General features: G+C 31.8%; 1 protein-coding gene across 7 annotated transcripts; it reads left to right on the top strand.

The window, feature by feature from the left end:
- The first annotated feature begins 5,096 nt into the window (after positions 1-5,096).
- Positions 5,097-14,471, top strand: LOC111708026 (uncharacterized). Of its 7 annotated transcripts, none has more exons than XM_023481267.1 (10): positions 5,097-5,200; positions 6,567-6,607; positions 8,189-8,205; positions 8,445-8,498; positions 9,113-9,178; positions 9,815-9,867; positions 11,607-11,657; positions 13,282-13,450; positions 13,570-13,712; positions 14,007-14,471. In XM_023481267.1, exons 2-10 carry the CDS (start codon positions 6,579-6,581, stop codon positions 14,169-14,171), a joined length of 747 nt encoding a protein of 248 aa, XP_023337035.1. In that variant the 5' UTR covers positions 5,097-5,200; positions 6,567-6,578; the 3' UTR covers positions 14,172-14,471. The 7 variants fall into 7 exon arrangements, with proteins under 7 accessions (XP_023337035.1, XP_023337032.1, XP_023337033.1 ...); XM_023481264.1 differs by having other exon boundaries at positions 8,189-8,208; XM_023481265.1 differs by having other exon boundaries at positions 8,186-8,205.
- The last annotated feature ends 3,267 nt before the right edge of the window (positions 14,472-17,738 follow it).

The following is a 17,738-nucleotide window of genomic DNA, read 5'->3' as shown; positions in this document are numbered from 1 at the left end:
TCCATTAAATATTCTTCTTCTATATATCTTTATACTGTAATTGAATGGGATTTATAATTTTCTTAGTTTATTTGTTAAGTACATCTGAATAAGGTTACTCCTGTTTAATCAGCTCTATATAATATCCAGAAAACCGTAGTTCAGCTGCTCCAGTTCAGTGTCTGTCTGAGCAGCTTCTTCAACCTCAATTATCTTGTTCAGCTGCTATGGTTCATGAGATGCTTCTACTGTAATCCTAGCTGCTACCTTTACTACCGGAGCTGCTACTTGAGCCTCTGCTACATTAGCTGTTCTTAAAATCTGAGATGTTCCTACTGCGTTCTCAGCTGCTTCTTTTACTAGACTTGCAACAGGTCTGTGAAAAGCTGTTCTACAATGAGCGGTGTCTCCGTACTCAGAATCCTCTGGCTCTGCTGCTGATTCCACAACAGGTCTGCGAAGAACTGCTCTACAATTAGCGGCGTCTCCATACTAAAGATCATCTGGAGAGTATAGAGCAGCCTCTAATGTACTGTCTGTGTTATATAGTTCTGCACAAAAACTCTGGCTGCTCCAAGTCTCCAGTAGCTCTGTAGCAAATACCTACTCCATACAAACTTTGCTCGAGACATATCTATCCAGGTCTACTCATTACCAAGATCAACCAGGACTAATACTCTGATTCTAAATGCCACACAGGCAATATCTCAACTAGGCTTAACTCTCCGGTTTTAAAGGACACACACTCAACTCGTATAATTCAATGAGGACCTAAGCTATCTTTCAAGTTGTATTTAATTTGATTCTAAATCAACTAGCAAAGATCTCTGCTTGTATTTTTCAATGAAAACCCAAGCTATCTTTCAAGCTATATTGGATTCAATGGCCAATTATCAATGCAAGATCTATGCTCCTATGTTTAGACGAGAACCCAAGCTATCTTTCAAGCTATATTCAATTTAATGCTAAATCAACTAGCAGAGATCTCCGCACGTTTGTTTCAACGAGAACCAAAGCTTAGTTCCAAGCTTACTATGCTTCTGAAAATGTAATCAAAAGCCAAGTCTCAATCAACTAACTTTATTCAATAGCTTAGGTTAATTCAATTCCTACAACGTTATTGATATCACATGATTAAGACCATCTTATTTACATATTTGTCGAACAGTTAAAGTTTAAGGTACATATTTACAGGATTAAAGATTAAATCTATCTTTCCCCATATTTTTAGTGTAATTTAAGTATGTTGCATGATTTAAGCTAATCATGTTAAGTATTTAATTAAAACGAAGTTTCAATGAATAATATCATAAAACCAGCTGGAGAATCTTGGTCTATAGTCAGACTGGCTGATCTTTGCCCTGGATATTCTAGTTCTTCTATATGTCCTGGAGGACCTAATTCTCCTGTGTGTCCTGGATATCCTAGTTATCCTTTGTGTCCTGGAAGTCCTAGTTCTCCTATGTGTCCTAGGATTCCTAGTACTCCTATGTGTCCCGTAGCTATTTCTACAACAGATATGTGAAGAGCTGTCTGTAAAGAGCATCATCTCCAATATCAGGTTTAGCTTCTGCTCCTGGAGTCCTAGGTCTGACTGAATCTTCTAGCTGCTCGAGATATGTGAAGAGCTGTTTGTAAAAAGCAGCATCTCAAATATCAGGATGGGGCAGCATCTGGTATCCTAGTTCTCCACTGTATCCTGGTTATCCTAGTTCTCCTCTGTATTCTGTATATCCTTGTTCTCCTCTGCATCTGTATGGGTAGTTTAGACGGGCTGGTACAAGAGCAATTGGTCCAGTTTCAGAAACCAGGGGAGATACATCTCTTGATGATATTGTGAACCCAACCAAGGGTTTTCCATTTGTATATAGTACTGCACACGCTAGACCTGCAAGGGTATTGAACCCTTTCTTATCTCGTATATATCAAGTTGGTACGGTTTAAAGGGCAGAGCTAGGGAAGGATTGATATTTGTCTAGCTAGGGAAGAAAGCATGGCCATCGGCCATGTTATGCCCCAAGACCTAGGCAGTTCTCACAAAGTATCTGATCAGAATGGAATTGAAATATTTTTGCCTCAGGCAAATGTCATGTGTTTTAGAGCAACTTTAGATGGTCCAACACTAATCGTTTGTATCGTTATTATGTAAATATAGTTTAAGTGCAACCATGCCTTGTTATTTCACTCAATCTGGACTTTTTTACTATTGAGTTCTTTCCAAGTCTATAATATCGAGGAATCCCAGGATTCATGGATAATGATGGTAATCTACTCTGCTCAGATTCAGTTAAATGGGTGAGAGGATTTCGTTTCTGATCATACTCTAAATAATACAATATGAGACCAAAACAACTGTGAAAAAGCATTGAGTCCAATACAACTGCAAAAAAGCTGTACCATGCATAGTTAGTGTCGTTGTAAAGCAAATAATTTACCAGCAGCTTAAAAATCATAGAACTATTGAAACCAAAACTTGATTCTAACAATCTTCTTTCTTTTCCAAAGTTGCCAGGGTTCTCAATGTATAGTAAAACTTCAAGGGCCTCGACATTCTTTTATTATTCAAATTGTGTCTAAATTNTCATTCCTTCAGTTATAATACTTTAAGCAAACAAGTATGATACAGTGCGCCGTATAAAGCATGAGACAACTGAGTCACTGTAAACTCCAGTACAGTAAAGGGCCGACTCAAATCCAGCAAGAGCATGCTATAAAGTACATATACAGACCATATAAGGCAAGACGGGACGGTACGCCAAATGAATCATCTGATTCTGGTGAAATTGATGTGGTAAAAAATAGTGGAATCCAATATATGTGACAACTTTAAAGCTGTCTGAGGCGAAATTTAATGAATTGGAGAGATTTCGCTGAACTGGTATAAATCTTTAATCACCGATTCAAAGTAACATTTCGTGAGGAGAAATCGATGAATAAAATAATCACCCGCACTGCAAAGTTTTTGTGAAAAAATTCGCGCATTTTCTTCTTAAAAGACGATACTTAAAAGTGAATTGTTGTAATTTATTATATATTCTTTTGCTTGCCACCAGCAATTTTTGTGAATTTCAAAGTTTCAAAACAATTTTTGACACAGAGCATATTTCTTTATCTAGGGTTATCTAAGATATTGGATTCACCATGCCGTCGACAATAGATAGTTCGGAGGTTCTTTCCTCGGGATTCCTTGAAGATACAGGAGTTAGAAATATACGGAGGAGAAGAGAGGTTTACTCAGTTGTAAACTATCCTCCGTAAAAGCAAACTCAATGTACAGGGATTTACTGTTTTTAGATAATTAACTTTGAACAATGCAACTTTAAATATAAACGATGATTAAAATATAAACGATGATTAAAATATAAACGATGATTAAAATATAAGATGTTCCGAAAATCTAACCGAACCAAAATTGATATTTTTTCCATCGCTATTAGAAAGATGTCTCTCCCAATCCCGAATGTTAGATACTATAAGGATGTTTCCAAGGCCAACATTAGATGAAAAATTAGCATATAAATGATATTAAACATTTTTAAAATCCACCAATGAAAAGAGTAAACTGGATCTTTTTTATAATGTACAGTGTAAAATCTTTCCATGAATAAGGACGTTAACGTCCATGAAAAAGGACGTTAACGTCCATGAAAAAGGACGTGTACAGAAAATCTTTCCATGAAAAAGGACGTTAACGTCCTTTTTCATGGAAAGATTTGCCCCTCAAGGTCTAATATTTAAAAATTTAAAACGCATTAAATAAGTAATTTTTTATACAAAATTTATTAAAAAATGATGTAAATTTGTAGCATCTTTGATCTTTAACAGACTTACTGGAGTTTTTATAATTATTCATAGTCCTAGTTACTTCCGTGCTTTGTATTAAATTAACATTTTAGCTAAAGTGCACATGGCATTTTTTTAAGCCTATGTCAACCCCAGGGTACAGACATCAAAATATTCAGCCAATCTGGTCCAGGCGACCTAGAACGGACACATATCATATCATATAAGATTATCTCCAAGCTTTAACCCTATCCCCGCTGGGGTACTTGAAAACCAGGATACGCTGGGGGGGGGGGTCAATTTGACCCCCCCCTCTAAATCCCATGTTTTATGTCCAAATATGACAAATGATACATCATTAGAAAGCTCTTGTGCTCTACTTTTAGAATCTGCAAAAAAATTTGCAAATTTGCGAAAATTTAATTTTTTATTGCAAAATCCAGTTTTATAGTAAAAATGTTTGCAAAAAAAATTTGTCCAAAAAATGACAAATTATACATTTTTGAAAAGCCCTTATCATGCCATTTCAAATATGCAAAAATATTTGCAAAATTTTAAATAACCTGATTTTTAATCAAGAAAAACTAAAAATGTGCAAATTTCCTTTGACAGGTTGTTTGCAAAAAATTTGCAATTTTTTTTCGCAAAACTTGTGCAATCCGTTTCCTTATGTCATAGGCTTTCCAAAAAGCTAAATTTTATCAAAATCTGACAAGTGAAAGTGGGTCAAAACAAAGATTTAGTTTGCTACAGGCAAAAGCAGTCATTCAGGCAGTGTGCCTGAGGACTCAGGCAGTTAGTATTAAAGCCCGGTTTTAGGCCTAAAGGGAGGGCTTTGGGTATGTAAGAAAAGTCAGAAAATTTCAACAGCCTCAGACCAATACTTTTTGAGTTATGTAAAAAAAACTACAGGGGGGGGTCAAATTGACCCCCCCCCCAGCGGGAATAGGGTTAACGCCAAAATAAACATATAATATTCAAAAAAATTTGCAAGAAAATTTTTATATTATTTTTCAATTTTTCAAGATAAATTTATTCTTCTTAAAGTCCCAGAAATTTTAATTTAGAAGATCTAATATAATATGGGACACCCTGTATATACATTTATTATATATCTAATATAATATGATGGGACACCTTGTATATACATTTATTATATATGAGCTAAGAGCAAATTATCATTTAGATTGGATTGTATGTAGGGCTAAACTATCATGATTAATTTTGGACAAATGACAATTTGATACAGTAGACAATTCTGATCAAAATATTGGAATCAAAAGTCTCAAAATGAAGGTTTTTTTATCAAAAGTTTCTGAATATTTTGCAGAAGATATCAAAAAGTTCCAAAAAGAACGAAAGGAATAACCAAATATGAATAGAGAAAGATGCGAAAAATGAAATCCCTGGTTTCTCTTCAAATCTAAAAGCCGAAAAGGTAAAATCTAAAAATTTGAGGCAAATTGGTCCAGTATAAATATGCTTAAAAATGCCCGTTTTTCATAGAACCTCTCTTTCACACTCCTTAAAGCTTTTTTACTTTTTTTTTAAACATTACAAATAAATCTATTATTTTTATTTCTAAAAGTTTATAGTTCATCGTCGAAAAATACTAACAATCCACCACTAATTTCTATAAAATATAGTGTAAACAATAAATATGTAACTTTCCCCTTATCCTTTCCTTTTCTTTTTATTTATATTTTTATATTTTTTTAGAATTGTGGGGAAATATTCTCACAACCTCTACTTTTAGAGGTTTTTAAATATTTTCTCCTGAAACACTTTATTTTGAATGTTTTTGTTATATTTCATAAATAAATAATTTTTTACTTTACTTTACAGTAGTTCAGGAGCTATGATCGATCTTACAAATAAAAACAAAGACAATAATAGATTACTACAAATCGACCACGTCAAACTAAAGAAAATTGCAATTAAAACTCCACGTATTGACGAGCAAAAATGTTTGAAATTCTTCTATGCAACCGTACAAAGAAATTGACTTTTTGCTACAAACTAAAATTTTCTAATTCCTATATATTTGCAACCTGATGGTGTAAACCTTTGATATTTCAAACTTAGACTATTTTATCTAACAGAATTCATAGTTTGAAATATCAAAGGTCTAAAACATATTATTGCAAACATATAGAGATTAGAAGATTTGAATTTTTGGCAAAAACTCAATTTCTTTACTGTTTTCATACTTGTGCGTAAACTCCAACTAGAGGAACTCTGAGGTCATGAAGTCGTACAAGTAATGCTCCATTAGTTTAAACTTATCCTTCGTCAAGTTTGAGGTGGTTTTTCAACATTTTAGAAATCCACAAAAAAAATGTAAAAAACTGCTTAATCTAGCATTGTCACTTTTTTATAATGAACAATGAAGAAATGCTTCCATAAAAGTTACATCTAAAACCTAAAGAAACGCGAACCGCTCTAAATACATTGGAATTAAAAACTTTTGTTTGTTTAATATGTTACTGGATATAGGAACTGAGTTTTAGCCACAAATTCTGATTTTCAAATCGCTATATATTTGCAACCTGATGGTGTTAACCTATGATATTTCAAACTATCATTATTTGATCTAAAATAATTCATAGTTTGAAATATCTAAGGTCTCCGACATTGAAATGCAAAGATAAAGGGATAACAAAATCAGAGTTTGTGACAAAAACTGAATTCTTATACATAAAGGAATTCAAGAGCTATGATCAAACAAACAAATAAACATGCAACGATTTTTACTTTACACACATTGAAAAGAATTTTCTAATTCAAATATTTTTATTTTAAAGTCTCAGGCTGATATGGATAACTTCACACATTTGAATATCAGGTAAATAATTAAAGGAATATATTTATAACTTTTAATTTTAAAATCATTTTTCAAGTTTGCGGGTCTCAACTCTCAACTTCTTATTTTATCAACCCTGAAATCATTTTTTCTAAGGGGACAGGGGGGGGGCAAGTTATAACGTTTCTTTTAAAAATAATATTTATTTAATTATTTATAATAATATAATAGAATTGAGCCTTTGCCACAAACTCTAATTTATAATCCTTAAATGATCAGATATTTCAAACAATGAATTCTGTAAGATCAAATAATATTGATTATTTATAATTTTCCATAAGAAAACCTATATGTTGATACAGTAAGAACTTTATAACCCTGGATCAAGAAGACGACATATTGTCCAATAAACATGAGAAACTGAATTGTTGCTTTGATGATGTCTCCCTGTTTCTTAGTTTTCAGGTTTTCAATCTAGAATTCTCACCAAGGCTATTTCTAGTATATGGTTGGGTAAAAAATGGAGTTCTTTTTATTGTTGGCATATGTTAAGCTTTGAATTCTTTCAATGATATTATAGTTATAAGCAAGCAGATGAGCTTTATGAAAATAAATAAAATATGATAAATTTATATTCATTTAGAAATTAAAAATCAAAGGAAAGTTTAATCTTTTGTTAAAATTTCTTTAAGAAACGTTGGCATTTCTTTGTTCTCACGCTGTACTTGCCTTCTCAAGAGGGTTTTACAATTAACTTTTAAAATCTTAATATGGTGGTTTATTTTTAAAACATTTCGGAACCAAAGAGAATAGAATATATATTAGAGTGAAATTTAGACAATCCCTCGGTATGAATTTTGTCAGTCCCTTTCAGCCTGAAAGGGAGTTCAAAGTGTACAAATCATGTAAATGTTCACAAATTTGATTTATTGTTATAACGGAAAATCATCGTTTGTAAAGTGAAAGGCATAGAGTTTATGTGAAATGATCATTGGTAAATTATGAAACCAGCCTATTTCATAATTTGGTTTTCTTTTAATATTAATTTTAGATTTTCTGTAAAATGATGTTCAAGGGCCCAAAAGGTTGTATAGCATAAATATGTGAAGTACACCTGCAGTATGGAAACAGTACAACAAAATGGCCGTTTTACACTTTTTTCTACTAAATTCCACTCTAATATATATTCTATTCTCTTTGTTCGGAACTCAAGTTTAAACAAATTTTATGTGAGCCATCATTTAAAGAGTAATGTGTCAAATCATGGTACCTTTATCCCATAAAAAATGAGGAGGACAGTGTTGCTTGAAATATGATAATTCTCTCCTAGTTTCCTGCAGCAGAAATGCGATCAAGCCACTTAAAAGTAGAGAAATCTCAATTGAAAAAATAAGTTATACAAATCATCAACATTAAATCAAATTAAGGGTTTAGTTATGAATCAATTTATCAATCTATTTGTACAATAATTTATATCAAAATTTTTTAGCAGAAATATAAAGTTAATTAATAATCTTTCACCGTTAAACCAAACTAGTATTTTAATAACTTTAGAAGATTTTGAAATATAATGTCCGCCATTTTTTTGTATCAGCTGTTTAAAACCAGTTTTATTTATAGCAGCTTGGATAAACTGGCAGGTGGTAAGTAGTTAAATTATTGCTTTTAACAAGTGTTTATTTCTTTATTCATGTAAACAAAAATTAAGATTGCAACAGGAGTAAAAAATTAAGAAAGTATGGTATGAATAATGGGTGGACAGGAAGGGGGGGGGGAGGGGGAAGGTATGATTTCTCAGTTGCTACCGATTGTACTATAATCTATTTGTTTATGCCCCCTCCCCAGGAGGTTTGTAGCATTTATATAACTCCTTGTTTAGATTTTGAGGAGAAAAATCGTCAACTTTACGTTATACTTTCCATCATCATCTCAGGAAACATTTTCATTTAATAAATTAACTCAAAGTATGTTCCTCGTATACACGTTCAGTGGGAGATATCATCTGGTCGACTCTTGTGGTGTTGAAAAGGAAAATGCTCAGGACCGGTCAACACATCCAAGCAACGCAACAATAAAATGTCTGTACAATCTGTCACCAAAACCTGTACCTGGTATAGGAAGTGGGTGAAGTACAATAAAAATGTAACGATAACTGAAAAATAAAAAAAGAGATTTTAGATGTAATTTTAAAGAACCATTTTTAAAAAATTTACATTGAAACCTTCCTTATAATTGTGGTGTTAGGTATTTTCCCAAAGGCAATTCCCAAGGGCGACTTCTCAAGTGACAATTTACCAAGTGGCAACTTCCCAAATATGCAATTTCCCAAGCAGCAACTTCCAAAAGGTTAGGTCAGACTTTCTGAGGCTTGGGCTTGGGGCTGATCACTGCGGCTAGAACTAACAAGGGACCATGCACTGCGGCTTGGGTAGACTTGGAATTTGCCGCTTGGAAAATTGCACATTTGGGAAGTTGCCATTTGGGAAAATATCTTGGGGAAGTTGCTGCTTATAACAAAATAATAAAAACATGAAAATAAAATTTTAGTGTTTGCAGCATGTTTTGTAGTTCTAGTTGCATACATGGTCATCTACCCTTCATATACAGACACAGGAACCAATATCATTTATTAAACAAAAATTAATTGTACTTTATCTTTAAAATCTCTCTGAATAAATTTCAAAATAGTTATGTAATAAATTGTCTGAGAGTCAAAAATATCAGTTAATGTAAAACAAGTAAAAAATGAATTAAATCTGAAAATTGTTAATAAGGTTCTGAGCTTAAAAATAAAAAATGATTAATTAATGTACTAAAAATAAAGTTTCTCCTTATTTTAAATTTTGCAATCAAAATTAATTAAAATTGGTAAGAATTTTCTCAGCCGTAGCACAAGATCTTCATTTTAAAATTGATTTAATTTAACCGTAAAATATATGATTACCTTTTTTATCACAAAATACGCCTAGTCTGGCATTTCCGAAATGTAGTTTGCTTTTTTGTTGAGGCTTTCAAAATATTATGAAGAATTTTGTTTAATCGACGATTTTGGTTTAATTTAAGTAGTATTGACATCACAAAAAGGCAGACCACATTTGGAAAATGCCAGAACTAGGAGAATTTTGTGTTTATTTCGTGAATGTAAAAGAAGGTTGACGGATGAATGCCGCAAATAATTTCAAAAATTACAGACAACCGTCTTGCTTCCGTCATGTTCCGTGATATTTATATTTGGTTTGGTTTTCCCAGATCGGAACGGTGGGACTGAAATCAAGATCTCCAGCGCAACAGACAATTCAGGGGTGCATCATCACAGTTTGGTTTTATTTCTTTTACAGGCTCAACAGGATACATCATTTTTAAGTGAATTTAATGAATTTAATCTTTCACTGAATCTATAGAAATGAGTTAAGAATACGCGTGTATCCCTGTACTGCCTAGCTTTGATAAAGTTCAAACTATCGAAATAAGATTAATACATAAAACTAAAGGGCCTGGCGTTGCCCATGAATAATTACAAATTTTAGCCTATAACACATCCCGGCCACCCATGACTTTTCACAAAAAATGTCAGCCCAACCGTTTGGCCGGCTATACACAACATATAAATGAATGTCTTGTTTTATTATAAAGACAATAAAAAAATTTCATTAAGGAATTGATTTTTCTTTCAAGAAAAAAGATTAAAAATCATGTGTTCTGGTCTGAGCGTATTGTGATCTGAATAGTTTTTAAATTTAAAAGAATGTATTTTATCTGAGTTATCCTCATGCATGTGCAATCAGTTTGAAATATCAGGATTTGACCTTGTTGTTAAATATAAAAAAAGTTTTTACACAAAATTCAGAAAAAAAACGTTTCGATATTTAAGTCATATTTAATTCTATTTTTTTCCATTTTTGGGGGGCATATCACACATTTGTTTTATCTTTGAAGGTGATTCTGCAATCCGCTGTGGGACTTACGAAATTTAGAAATTTAAAGAGACTGTAAGAATTACGTTATTATTTTAAGTTAAAGGGAATGTAGGCGTTATATTGAGCGATTCATTCATTTGTAGAGTGGCGTGTCACGACTTGAGATGGCAACGTTTTGAGTTTCGTTTTTAGACAGATAGATTCTTTAATTAAATCATTAATTAAATTATAAAATGTTTTCTCGATGCGTTTGCTTTTTAGTTAGATTTTGCAAACTTTTTCCTCTGATCAAAAAATTGACGAAAAAGGTTTTTTCTAACAAAAAAAAAACTAAAAATCTAATCGTTGGTCAGAGTAAAAAAGCTGACTTGTCTTGCATGCAATGATGCAATGTTTGAAATATGATTCCCGTCTCAGATTGATGTGAAGCCTCTCAAAAGTCTCACCACGTTAAGTATTTAAAAACGGGGCCTCAAAACGATATTCCCCTCAGTATAGTAACCGCATGTCTGATTCACAACAGTGTCCTTAAATCTTTGAGTTTGGATTGATTCGGGATTTATTCTTTTTATCTAAAGAAACACTTGTAATTGTAACCTGTTGAATTTTTAATTAAGAAATATTAATATTTACTTTCCAGAAGTAGCAAAAAATAAATATTTTGATATGAATTGTTGTTAAAAACTAAATCTAAGTTAAAAAAAAACATTTGAATTGTTGAAAAACAGCGGGCTTGTCCTCTGTGCCCCGGAGGGACACTTGAAAATATTGCTATACTTTTCCTTTAAAAAAAGTTTTTATTTGAACCCTCATACTTTTTTCAATAATCTTTAATGGCCTTTAGAAATATTATGAAAAAATCCCTTTTAAAAACTTTCAAAATTCACCAATTACCCCTTATTATTTTGTTATATAATACTTAACTGATATACTTTTGTTTGTTTAGCTTTTTTTCCTAACTTATAAAATCAGCACTTTCTACCACTTTGCTTTTTTGTTTTGTTTTTGCTTATAATTCGTTTAAAAGGATTTGCTTTGCTCTTTAGTTTTTTTTTGTTTGCATTGCAAGTTGCACAAAGTTTTGGCACCATTAGTGCCTCCTGAACATCTGTGATTGTTTGTAGGAAGCCATGATGAGAGCAATCCGCTTACTCTCAATCCTTCATCAACCAAAGGTAGGGAGGGACAAGGGAATAATTGTGGCCAAAGGACAAGGGACAATGAAACAAGGGGTTAAAGGAACAAGGGGGACAAATGCCATTTGACAGCGCGTGTACCTAGATGCAAATGGACAAGGGACAAAAAACATTAGAATAGGTTTATAGTAGACAAGGGTAAAAGAAAAAGAAAAACAAGGAACAAGGGATAAGAAATAAGGGATAAGAAACAAGGGATAAAAAACAAGGGATAAGAAACAAGAGATAAGGAACAAGAGATAAGGAACAAGGGACGAGGAATACGAACTAAGGAACTTTTTTTCAAAATAAACAAATTTAAAAATCCTTATCGACTGAAAAGAATCACTCCCCAGCTTTCTTGTAAGATAACCCTACTATTTCTATGTAAAATTGAATATATATGAATTTTCGTATAAAAGAATTGAGTCTTTGCCACAAATTCAGTTTTTTGTAAAACCTATATCTTTGCAGCCTTATGATGTAAACCTTTGATATTTAAAACTTATATTATTTGATCTAATTTCTTTCAAAGTTTGAAATATTAAAGGTCTACGACATTGGGTTGCAACGATATTGAAATTAGAAACTCAGAGTTTGTGGCAAAAACTCAATTCCTTTAACACAGTTTTATATCAATTTATCGAGACAGAAACGTCAGATATAACTTTCAAGGGTCGCGATCATAAAGAGCTAAAGTGATTAGAATTCAGCCAATACCCCTTTCATTTTTCCTTTACAGTCCCTTTAACTATATCTCAAAGCCTGGGAAAACCAATTAAATAGAATTATACCAAAACCTTTCATTATTTTTTTCAGAAAAATAGTGGACAAACAAACTTTAATTCCTTAAAAAATAATTTTTTTTCATTATTTCTCTTGTCACATTTTTACTCCATCACAGGTGATCTAAAGTGAGCATACGCTCAGCTATAAAATCAATGAGAATTTTGCCAATTACTTCTTAAAAAATTAAAGCTAAAAACAAGAGCTTTATAATTCTAAATTGCAAAATGTATATGCCCAGGGCTACAAGAAAGTATAAACAAGTGAGTGGTGTTTCCTTAGAACATTCATATTTTTTCAGAATTTTTAAAATGTCGTATATTCAATTATAAATTTAGAAAAGTAACTCGTTAAATTAACTATAAAATCTACCTTACAAATATTATACTTTGTATGTATGATTAAAATCCTGTGAAAATATACGAAATTTAATATACCAATATTTTTTAATGAAGTAATAAAGACGGCTTTCAACCAGGCTTTCATCATATGTTTTCGTGGATTTACAAAGTTATACGAAAATCTAAGTTTTTTTGGAGACACATTTTTATTTTTTTCCAAATTTTACGAAAACAATTTTTTTGGAGACAAAACTTTGAAATTCTGGGGTTATGTGAATTGTCTCAAAAACTTTTGAGCCCTATCGGTTCAGCTGTTTTCTACGTTTAAATTAATATAAACAAACACTCAGACAAGCAAAATATATGTAGAAAGATAAAACTTTAGCTCTTTTAGAATGCAAGTTCAGTATTATGAAACCCCTATGATATAATCTCAGAAAAATTTATTACATTCATCGATGACAAATTAATTAAAAATATTATTTCATAATTTTCAGTTTCAGATTGTTGAGAGCGGGGGTAGTGTGCTACATCATAATCAAGCAGATCCTTTTCTTTTGCAGCACCCTCATCAACCACTTCATCAAACAATTCATCAACCTCCACATCAACCTCTTCCATCTCCAATAGATCCTCTTCAGCCAAGATACTTGATTAAGCCAGAAGGAATTTCTTTAGATTGTAAATTTTAAATTTTCAAAAAACGTTCTGGTAAGATTCCCTGTTGTTTTACGAAAATCTTAACCAATGTGAGCTTGACAATCTAAAAAAAACCTGATCCGTAGAATCTTCATTTTCTTCCCAGTCTCCCTCCAACCCTGTAGTAGTCGAAGAAAGCTTAGATGCTCATAATAATATCAAGAGAGACACTCCGACAACTACACCTGACCTTGAAGACCCAATTAATTCAAGTTCTGAACTGGAAAAGGTGATTACAATTAATCATTCCCCTCCCATTTAAGGAATTGTAAGCTAAATTTTAATGTGACTCTACATGAAAAGTTGGCAATACCCGATTCACAACGGTACCCTTAAACGCGTTGTCTAATCATGTATTAATTAGATACCAATGTAACAATGTAACAAGGGTACCGTTGTGGATCGGGCAAGGTATTAGCTTGATCTTCTCGACTTCTTTTATCAGAAAGTGCCAAGTTCTGACAATTTAAATCTTCGTATCTGCTGCATAAATAAATTATTAATTATGATATTGTTTCTTTAGGACAGATCAGGGACTACTGCATGGGCAGATCATGTGACCTTATTTGACAGAATGTTTGACGATGAAACAATATCGTTGGCTGACACTTTTGTTCATGAAATGGATCTGTTCCCTCCAAAGTTGTCCCGGGGGGATGATGATGTTTTAGAATTGTTTGATTTGTAAACTAGCTTCAATTTGTTAGATATTTATTTCAAAACAAATCATACGGATTAAAGATATTTATCAGTTTTTAGAATTTTTGAATTAATACTTAAAGTTTACACATGCTGTTTCCGACTGTATCCAGCTTATCTAAATTTTTCCATCAAACGCGCTGGGTCCACTACACTCTGGATTTACTAGAAGGGCTGATACGAGTAAAGGAATGAGTCTTTGCCACAAACTCCGATTTTATAACCCCTATATCTATGTAACCCAATGTTACCTATAGTATACCTTACATATGTTAGCACAATTAAGTTTGAAATACCAAAGATTTACACAATCAAATGGTGAAGACATAGGGATTAAAAACGTTGAGTTTTTGGCAAAGACTAAATTCCTTTAAGTATACGGTTAATCTGGACCGACAAATCCTTGCACTGGTTCAGATCAATTAACTATTTGACACTTGTTAACCAATAATATATTGCATGGTGCAAGATGGTTTATATGAAACATGAGATTGTGTCCCAAGATTTCACTTAAACCTGCTTTTAACATGAATTAATTTTATGTAATCATTATTTGTGGAAAAATCCTAATGGGTGAAATTCTAAATTGTACATATTATAGAACAACAGACAGTTGAAAATTATTCCAAAGTTTGTTTTGATCTGAAATGAGAACCCTGCAATGTATTTAATTGCAAGTTATTAGATTATGTTTTCTTGCATCATTGCTAATTTAAAGGAAGTAAAAGCGTAATTTCAAACAACCCTCAATGCAAAGATTTCAACTTTATCAGGCAAAATTTTTTTTTAATAACTGAGTGTTTTTTAATAAATTTAATTAAATAGATGTATTTCTAATTTTAATAAACTACGGTGGTATATAGGCGATTATGTTAATATAATGAAGACAACTTTTATATTTAAGTTTTAATTTTTGACAAGCTTTTTTGAAATTACAAGTTTACAGGTAATTGATGAGATGCTTTTTTAAATAAAAACTTCTCTTTGTTTCCATGTTTTTGTGTATCCATGTTGTTTAAAAGCTTGATATAAATCAAAATTGAAATCAAAAGTTGTCTTTATCATATTAATACAATAGCCTACCACCATACTAATTACTATTTTAATAATAATAAGTTATTAATGAAGCTTAAAATATTTATTAATGAACTGTGAAGTGTTTTCATTCAACTCATATTACTTCATGTACAAATAAGTTTCATAATGAAACTAAAGTATATCTTCTGATATATCCAATTTGTTATTCTTGTAATATTATGTTCTTAGTATGTATACATTGAAAAATATGTTTTTGAAAATATTGATATTTTTTTCGAGAAAAACATTTTATGTATTATTCATTGTATTCAATACTCGATCCTGACCATCTAATATAAAGATATTTAAAGAAAATAAAATATCAATAATTTCCTCCTTTTTAAAAACAAAATTTTTGCCCGCAGCCTGAAACATTCAATAATATGTCCATCTCCTCTTTTTTGAACAGCTCTGAGCCCAAAACTTAAGACAGGGTATCCTTATGAAACCCAGTATCGGAAACCGGGTTTCACGAATGAGGTATAGCAATTGTGTAGATTTAGAAATATAAAAAAAAATTACTTCATATATTTAGTTTTATTTTTTCTCTTTATTCTAGTTTTTTGTTGTTGTTTCAAATCTACACAAATGTATAGACCCCTTAAGACCCCTAAAAGGAAACTCGAGAGTTTCGTCCAACGATACTTCTTTTATATTTCCGGCTCTGGCCGCTCTTTGGTGATTACAGTCTGCCGAAATGTCGAGCTGGGTCAAAAATAACCTAATTCTGTTTTCTCCATCCATGTACTGTATGTTAAGCGAAATAAATCCAACGTGATTAGATGTAAGGTTGGAGAGATGAAGTTTACGTACGGCGATAATGAATACAATGAAGGTGACTTTTGATTTCAAACTTTTAGAAAGAATGAAAATATACAAACAAATGGAAACTGTAAATTTAAAAAACCTCCTCTTTAATTACTTGCAAACTTGTAAAAAGCTTGTTAACAATAAAAACTTAAAAAAAAGTTGTCTTCTATAAATTGATAGTATCGCCTACCACCGTATATATGAAACTATTACCTATATAGGACTGCTCCTTCAATGTTAAATTAAAATATATTTTTAATTGAAAACGTTTTGACATCTATTCGTTAGGCAGTCTTTAATATTAAGTTTATGAATTTAGAAATGCGCGCGTTAGTTTTTTTATTTCGTTCGTTATTCGTTCATGAACGGTCCATTTCGTTCCTTTCTTTTCAATCATTCAAAAAATAATTGATTAAGTTTGTTCTCGAAATTATCGTTCATTTTCCATCTATTTCGTTTGTTTTCTCACTGAACGATCATACATTGAAATTTTTAGTTCAGTAATATCGCTTGTTCAGAACAATCGTTAATTTAATAAAATCGTTCATTCAAAAAAACATTCGTTTGTCAAAAGTTTTTTTCTTAAAATTAGTTGGTAAACAAACTACTGTTTTCAAAAAATGTGTTCGGAAAAATCATTCGTTCAGAAAGACAAAACTGTAGTTCAAAAAAAAGGAAAATTGGTTCATTTATTAAAAAAACGACCAAAATCGTCCATAAACAATCAAGATCTGTCGAACGAATGATAGTTCGTTTTTTTTTTTTGTTTTTGAAAAACTATCATTTTTTTATTTCGTTCGTCCATCTTTTTTTACTTTTAAAAAACACCTTTTTTCACGAAAAATGTCATTCTTTCCAAAAAAAACGATGCCCATCTCTATCTATGATATACATATACAATCTGTACAGTAGATAAACCTACAATTTAGGTAGAAATTAAGGAGTATGAAATAGAAGGGAGATACAACTGACGCGGCCCTCCCTACCATGATTATATACACGCTTTGCAGACGGTACTTCATTTGAATAAGAAATATTTGTCTGATGTACAATTACCACGTATACAATAACCTATTCTGAATATTTCTTATACAAATTAAGTACCGTCTGCAAAGCATACATAATCATATGGTAGGGCGGTCCAGGTCAATTGTATCTCCCTTCTATTCCATACTCCTTGGGTTAGCCCAATGAAGTCCCCCTTCAATCCACATTGTGTACTCCCCTGCTAGACATGCTGAGTAGGAAGGAATATTTTCCTTGGCTTGCACAGGAGCCAATCAGATGCATTGTTATGTAAACATGTAAACAAATGATAGAAAAATCAAAACATTTTAATCATAGACAAAAATAGACACTCAGCCAAATCAACTCACGACACCTGGATTCCAAGAAGAAGTGGGGTTCATACAGTACACATGCTGCAGAGTCTGCAGGGGTTTATCATATGTTTAGTAGGAATTATACCGGCGTACACATCAATACTAAATAATATGAAATATATATAGATATTTTCCCCATAAAATGTAAACAAAAAATAAGAAAGTAAATAAAATTAGCACTGTAAAAAAAATTGTTTTTAAGAATACGTACACTAACAGCCCCAATTTTTCTAAAATTGTACAGTTTTGTCCAGCTTGCTTTTTGTACTTGGTACGCTGGTGACTGC

The sequence above is a fragment of the Eurytemora carolleeae genome, unplaced genomic scaffold, assembly GCF_000591075.1.
Source record: "Eurytemora carolleeae unplaced genomic scaffold, Eaff_2.0 scaffold5, whole genome shotgun sequence".
Lineage (NCBI taxonomy): Eukaryota > Metazoa > Arthropoda > Copepoda > Calanoida > Temoridae > Eurytemora > Eurytemora carolleeae.
The sequence above is the reverse complement of the archived record's forward strand: the minus strand, read 5'-3'. Positions and strand labels throughout refer to the sequence as shown.